General features: G+C 46.7%; 1 protein-coding gene across 1 annotated transcript; it reads left to right on the forward strand.

Annotated features, from left to right (window-relative positions):
- The first annotated feature begins 3,277 nt into the window (after positions 1 to 3,277).
- Positions 3,278 to 5,334, forward strand: bhlhe22 (basic helix-loop-helix family, member e22). Its single transcript, XM_060045217.1, has one exon. The coding sequence runs from the start codon at positions 3,528 to 3,530 to the stop codon at positions 4,329 to 4,331; it is 804 nt and encodes a 267-aa protein (XP_059901200.1). The 5' UTR covers positions 3,278 to 3,527; the 3' UTR covers positions 4,332 to 5,334.
- The last annotated feature ends 2,594 nt before the right edge of the window (positions 5,335 to 7,928 follow it).

Consider the following 7,928-nt stretch of genomic DNA (forward strand, 5'->3'; position numbering starts at 1 on the left):
ACTCCCAATGAAATTGAATTGAAATTGATCATGGTGAACACCGAATCGGATTGATATCTCTAGTGATTGTCGAGGAGCAGGCAGCCAGGCAGCCCCCCGCGCCCCCCCGCCCCCTCCCTGCTCCTTGCGGCTCGCAAGGGCCCCCATCACCACGACGTGACTGCCCTCTGGTGGTCGGTAGCTTGAACTCCAATCTCCAAAGATTCGTTAGGCCTTTAATTGCCCTGACACACCATTCGGACTGCCGATCGTCGGCAGAAAAGGCCATTTGGTCATGGCCGATTTATCATGTGCAATTGGGCTTGAAAAGATCAACGACGGCTTTTAACGACGGCCGATCGCAAAGCACAAATCGAAGAGACTCCGGCCAACGTGCTCACCAGACTGTCCAACAACTGATAATCGGGTTGGTATGTCAGGACCTTAAGTGGACAGCATGTGGATAAACACTCCAGAAAGCTTATCATATCACAGCGCTTATCACTCATTGTTAGGGATTAAGCATTCAACTTTGACTTAAACTTAGAGTTGGGACAGTATAGAATACTTTGAGTTACAATAACATATGTTACTGCTGGATGCCTCAATGCATTAGCAGGGTATTTGCCCGTTACCTAGTTTCTTTCTTAACCAAAACAAACCCAAATCCTATGTTGAGCCTGAACCTGGGTCTCCCAAATGCACCGGTATAGGAATGGGGGATTCTTGTTGGCCACAGCAAAACCCCTTCAGATAAAGCAGAGTATTTTATAGGGGTGATGGAACTTATTTACTTAGTGGCAATCTTGGTTCCTTCTTGGCTGTGAACGCTGGCTGGGTCTAGAGCCAAGGTGGAACCGACGGCCACCAGGTGAATAAGGCGTATTGAATGGGTGTCCCTGGAACACAGCCTGGTTAAAGACCTGCAGAATGCCAGTTGAGTGTAATTGAGTGTCCCAGCCACCAGGATGCGCATCGCCTGGACCAGGGTCTTGGACTAAAGGCCAACAACAATCAACAAGAGGGATGGATCGGCGGGGGGATTTGACGCCCAACCAAAGGTTTCCGTGTCCAATCCCAACTATCCCAGTGTCTCTGTACAGGCATCCTTGAGACAGACTAACCCCTATCTGCTCTTTAACGACATGTCTCTGAAGTCAATGTTAGTGGCTTCCTACTCAAAGTGCCTGCTAAATGACTGAATGATGGCATGAATGGTGCAGAATAGCCATAAAGCCGACTTATCATCTGGCTGGGTTTCAAGCAGCTCATCACTCAATCACCTTGAGAGATCACATTCTGTGGGAGTGGAAAAAAGGTAGTTGACGTGGAAGTCAAATGAACGTCTTCCTCCGACAGAGTCGGCTGTCGATTAGCAAAGTGCTGACAGAGGCGGCGAGGGTTGCGGGCGTAATGGCCAGCTCCGGACCATCGTGTCTCGTTAGCCCGGCCTGATTGGCCATGAAGGTGTTCCCCTGGCTGGCCCAGGATGAAGCGGCTGTCTCTGACAGAGCTTACCGCTCATAACTCCTCAGGAGCCCGGGCGTGGGCCCCGCCCGGGCCCTTGGGAGCCTGCGGTAACAGGAGGGGGAAATATGCCACAAATGACAGGTGAAACCAGAAAGAAATATTGACCTTGGAACGTCGAGGAACGTTTCGGGAACGTCATTTTTCATCATGTCTCGCAGGTCTTTTATTCTCTCGTCAAAGTAGGTTGACGTGACACGTTCAACGATGATTGAACCCAGCCATTCGTGTTCGTCTGTACGTAAAGGAGGGTGTCAGGGCGTCTGTCCATCCCTTCACGAACAGCAGGTTTATGAAGGGATGGCGGGGTGGTCAACAAGCGTCCAGGCCATCAGACCACGGCAGCCCTGAGTTACAGAGGAGGCGGTGTCTCCTCCATCTGATGACTACGTAGGGATGGCTCATCCTCATCCCCCTGTGCTGACGATTCGCTGCTCCCTACTTTAGCAGAATCTTCTATCCAACGCATCGTTAGGAGCGACCACGCACCAGCACCCCCTTCAGGCGGCCCCTGGGTGGAGCAGAGACAGGGTGGAGCACCACCTCCATCTGGTCAGGTTGAGGGGCTGGGGACGCAGGGTCAGTGGAGGGAACATTAGTGGGGGGACATAAGTAAAAAATATAACATAGAATATTAAAAATATGGCTTATTCAAGACAAAAAGGCTTTATAATAACCCATCTGGAATCCATCTATTTTCGCTCAGAAAACCCTTTGTGTTCCGTAAGAAGTAAACACAATGTTAAGCAATTTTAACTCAATAGTCCCCAGAGGCGAACAGATCATCCTTATTTGAGGATTTTGTGAATCCTTATTTTATCAAAATGAAACCCAAAGCTTATTTCACTGAGGCTTACCCACTCGCTGGTGGTAACCTTTGAACGTCCTCATTTGTGGCCTTATGAAAAGGTAATGTATACTCCGTTCCAGTAGATGGCGATACATACTCGCAAGTAGAGCTTTATTTTGATCACGAACTGCTTTCTGCTCTCTAAAGAGCATGAGTTCACGTGGAGCTTAAAATCGGACTTCAAAAATAAGAGAATAAGTCTTCAAATAAATTTTGGAGAAAATCAATTTTAGTACTAGGCCTACTGCAAAATGATCAAAACAAAACAATATATGGCTCTGATGACAATCACCGTTGAAGGCGAAGGTGCGTAATTACGCACAGGCACAGCGTTAAACGCATGCAGGAGCCACTCGGTGCATGGGCCCATTGTAGAGTTCAAGCATCAAATGATATTTATTTTGAACTTTGATTCTGTAAACAACTGAATCTACCAAATTCTACTACCTGTAAGAACCATATGTCACCACACAAATACTTCAGTTGGAGGGATATATTGATAACCCGAGAGCACAAACGGTACATTTGGTTTTACATGGAGTAGGTCGTGATGTCCTCTCCCACATCAAAGCAAAATGTTAATATCGGAATTTCATTTAAATCATAGGCTTAGCTTTTAAAGTAGGTCTACCTCATATGGGTTTCATGTGCGCCCTGGACATGGCTCACCCGAATAGCCGTTGAAAGTTATTAATTTATGAAGTATTAGTTATAACCACTTTATTGGGTTAGATAGAGTGTCAGGTGTCAGCACAGATCTGCAGGCGAGATCACAGAAAAGGGGCTACGCGCGGTATTGTTTGTCACAATTTAAATGGCATTAATTAAAAGGATCACCTGATTGGATAAAGAATGAGAGGGGGGAGCGCTCTGCCCCAATAGGCGACTCCCCTCTAATAACCCGCCTCGAGATAATGATGTAAAGACTCGGCGTATCGGTGTGACTGTGATCGCCGTGGAGATCCGAGAAGCAGCGATAGGCTGGCGAGCTCAGAGCGAGCAGCGCGTATTATTGGAGAGTCCTCTAGTTTCTACACCTCAGTGACAAGTTGGAGAAGACTTCAAGATCTGAACCGCAACACTTCCAGGGCACCAGGAAGAACCAACTTCTAAGAGGCGTCCTCCACTCCCGAGACCACACTAGTCCACGCAGCGGGGGGTACAGCAGGCTATGGACCGGAGGATGAACTTGAACGGCACAGCAGACATTTTCCACAAAACTCTGAGCGCCGTGTCCAACAAGAAGATGGACCCTTTCCGGTCGTCCGTGGGTCTCGAACTTCAAGCTCGAGACCGCCAGTCACCGATCGGCTGTTTTGACGGGACCGACTCGGACCCGATCCAGCCGGGGGGTCTGGCGGGGGGCAGAGGGGGCCCGCTGGGTCTGCCGACGGGATCTTTGTGTGTGAAATACGGGGAGAGCGGCAACAGGACGTCGGCCGCGGAGAGCAGTGGCGGGGAGCAGAGCCCCGACGACGACAGCGACGACAGGTGCGACATGGTTCTGCTCACTGACCCGCGGATCGGCGGGGGGAAACCCGAAGGAGGTAAGAAAAACAAAGAGCAGAAAACGCTGAGGCTAAACATCAACGCGCGCGAGAGACGTCGGATGCACGACTTGAACGACGCGCTGGACGAGCTGCGGGGGGTTATCCCGTACGCGCACAGCCCGTCCGTGCGGAAACTCTCCAAAATAGCCACGCTGCTGCTCGCCAAAAACTACATCCTCATGCAGGCGCAGGCGCTGGAGGAGATGCGGCGGCTGGTGGCCTACCTGAATCAGGGCCAGGCCATCTCGGCCGCCTCCATACCGGCCACCACGGCCCTCGCGGCCCCCCCCGGGTTAGGGGCATACGAGCCGCCGCCCGGGTACCCTTTCCCCACCGTCGTGCCGCCGACATCCTGCCCTGAGAAATGTGCGCTCTTCAACAACGTCACCTCCAGCCTCTGTAAACAGTGCACGGACAAGCCCTGAGCGAGCTGAATAACCGCGCGGCCAGAGACTCCAAGCACAGTCGAGAACAGAGACGCGCAAAGCCCGTCGGACGGGGGACATCTGGAGATGGGACGGGGGACATCTGGGGGCACCGTGCTGGTTGTTGGTCACCATAGGCTAGAGAAAAAAAATTAATGAATTATTTTATAATATTTACAAATGCATTCAGAAGCGCTTTTTTGTTCAGACAAAACTTGATTGTGTATATAATACATCCTTAAAGTGCTGGTGTGAGTGACAGAGAAACCAAACAGTATATGAGGACAGTGGCATCAGGACAGAGGGAGTTGTTGATCATTCGCTCGGCTGTCAATCTTCTGGATATCTGAGTGACCTGACTATACTTTGATCCTTTCCTTTGGTTCTGTTTTTCACTGACCACTTTAGGCTATATGGACAAGCTCATGGATTATGAACCGACCTCACCTTCGCTGCTTCGTTTGATTCACTTCAGAGACGTGCTGTGTGCTTATACTGGTATAGGCCTGTTTCATGACCCTTTGATTTTATATGAAGAACCCAAGAGGAATGTCATGGACAAAACTAATAAACTGTAGAGGAAGACTTAATTGGGTGGTTTAAATGAATCGGACACCACAAAAGCACCAGTGTTGATATTTGCGCAGGGCCCATTTTAAAGTCTGTCGACACTGTGATACAATAGGCCCAAAACACAACGACATACACACACTCATCAGGCCTTCTATATCTCTGCTGTTTGAACTCATCAAGGTGGTTGTTTTGGTCAGCATGGCACTTTCTTTACATTTTGCTGTACAGGCCTGTATTATCATTATTATTATTATTATTATTATTATTATTTGTAAATTTCCATTGAGCACTCGCGATTAAGATGGATGGCGTCAGGTCGGGCATCATATTGTAGATAGGCCTGCTCTAACGAGGCTCTATGTGGTCGAGGAGGGCCATTTGTATGTGTTTCAGTGTTTAAAGCTTTATTAAAATATTTTGAACAACAGAACTGTTGTCTGTTCGTGTGCTGACTAAATAAATAGACATAGGCCTACGGGTTAGCATTTTCATTTATTTAAATTAAGAATCATTCTGAAATAGTTTTGTCCTTTATAATGCAAATATGTATTATGGACTCTTAATTATTTGCCTTATTTGAATGTGAAAGTTATTGATGGTGAAGCTCATGTAGTCGTACATCATTATGAGGGTCGGGAACAGAGCAGGTGCGAAATCGGGACGCGTTACGCTCCATCACATCGGTAACTTTCTAAGTGATGAGAGGCTTCAGCTGAAGACGGGAGACGGGAGGATGAGGATCGCCCGGGGCGGAGGATTACGGAGTTACAAAACAGGAATCACCGCTATCATCAGGAATTAAAACCATTTCCATGACGGTGCGTGTGATTGCGTGTTAATCTGAAAACAATTGTATACAAAAACGGTCTAGGGCGACACCTTGGTTCACTTAATGAAACATGTCGTTAAGGCAATTAGAGCAGCAGAATGTGATTAAGGCAGGTAATTACGCCACTGTTCTTTAATCAAAACACGGTGCGCGCCTATTGTTCACCCTGTACCCCAACCACAGGGAGAGAGATAGTGAGGATTAACATTAGATTAACATTTGAGAAACCTAAAGGCAGTTTAACATTATTTTTGAGAATATTTCTAAATTCTAGAATTGTATATTTTATTCTTCTTTTTAAGTTTGAAGCGTCGGTTGAACTATTTGTTGGCCCTCGGTGTGTGAATGTTTTGTCGGTAGCATAAAACGAGTTTAAGGTTGGAGTTAAAGAACACCAGAGAATTAAATAATATTATATTACGACTAAACCATTAAGGCGTTACTGCAAGAAGACGGAGGAATAGGCTTATAATTCAGACATTATGAATATGTAGCCATTCCTCAAAGAAAATATTGTTAAATTTCCACCTGTACGCGAGTCTTGATTTATTACACAACCTATTTTGTGTAGATATTTTTTAACGATAAGGATTTATCGTTTTTGAAACAGGCGAGTAACTTTATAAGTCATTCAACAGACGCGATGCTTCCAATAATTAACAATTCATGTGTTTTTGCAGGAACATAATATAATTTAAGGAAGATAACAAATAAAAATGTACGCCTGTAATACAATAACTATTTGCTCCAATATTTCCCTGACCCCCCTGACCCCTCACAGCGCTGCAGGGAACGCCTAAACATAAAATAGAGGGCATTGCAACACGAAAAAGGATCGAAGAAGGAAGGGATTTTCTCGGGGACACGATTTAGACAGCCGTTTATATGAACAAAGTGTGGAAAACGGAACAAATGAAACGAAATTGCTATATTAACCCCCGCTGTGAGGCAGAGTGACAGTGGGCCAGACCTCAGCGCTGTCCCGCCCACCTCACCTCCTCTGAGGTCACACTCTGTCCCGTCTGATCCATCACGTCCACCGCGGCCCTCACACCGTCAGCACCATCACGACCGGCGAGACCCGTGCTCAGAAAACACAGCTCTCAACTCTTTCTCCATTTCCCATTTCTTTCATGAACGAAAAAGTCCAGAAAAAATAAATGGCGTTATTTTTACAAACCTGGGGCTTCATGCATGAAAGATCCCGCTTTATTCCCGGGCCTGTTAAGAGACTTCACAAATAGCCGAAATTAATTATGCAATGTGCATTAATGCACAATTGACTGGAGCATTTAACCCATACTAATATACACATTAGGCGAGAAGAGGCGATTCCCCAGGGGGGGGACGGAGCCATATGTGGGGGGCAGACGAACCACAGCCGCCAACGGAAACACAAACAAGGCCGTTTGGACAAAAAAGATGTATGGCTATTAAATTAATACAGTTGAATTTTACAGTGTGATTCCCGCCCCTACGGCACAGGGATGGGCGTCGTTACGAGCGTGTAACCCAATACACCGAGACATATTTTGAAGTAATATATGAGTTTAAGCGTGTAAGAGAGGAAACCGTGGAAACCTGACATGTTGTTTATTTCCCCTCCTGCGCCCCGGGGGGCACCTCCCCAGACCCGCTGTCTATTAGGCCTGTAGCCTAGAGCACACGGTAGGCCGATATTTCTTCAAATACAATAAAACGGAACCTATCTTAAATATACTCACAGCAAGACAGCCATGAATGAAACAGAAAGATAATAAATAAAAAAACAAATGCTCCTTTTCATGAACAATAAAATATCCAATTTACCCTATCAAGAGGCATGGGCCCCCCATTCGTAACACACCAGTGATGGAGGCCTGAGATTGATAAACATGGAAATTCAAAATATACATGCACTGTAGATTGGATTGAACTGACCTTTCCCTATCAGTAGCAGACAAAAGCAGTAGCAATTGAATGGCCCAAGCTCTGTCACAGGCGCTAGTATACCAGAAATATGTCCTGCATTCGCTGAGACAGCAAATCAACCCTGCAGCAAATCCACTTTTATCAGGCTGGTGATAGCGATGCTTAATGCACAACTTGGATTATTTATCACTTGTTTGGTTTTATTTTAAAATAATTTTGGGAGACGCTCCACAGCGTTGGACAATTGAGGGGCAAAAGCTGAATGAATTTACATTTGAAATGTT

The sequence above is a fragment of the Gadus macrocephalus genome, chromosome 23, assembly GCF_031168955.1.
Source record: "Gadus macrocephalus chromosome 23, ASM3116895v1".
Lineage (NCBI taxonomy): Eukaryota > Metazoa > Chordata > Actinopteri > Gadiformes > Gadidae > Gadus > Gadus macrocephalus.

Excerpts from the sequence above, each read along its gene's own strand:
- bhlhe22 (XM_060045217.1), top strand. The coding sequence starts at position 3,528 with ATGGACCGGAGGATGAACTTGAACGGCACAGCAGACATTTTCCACAAA.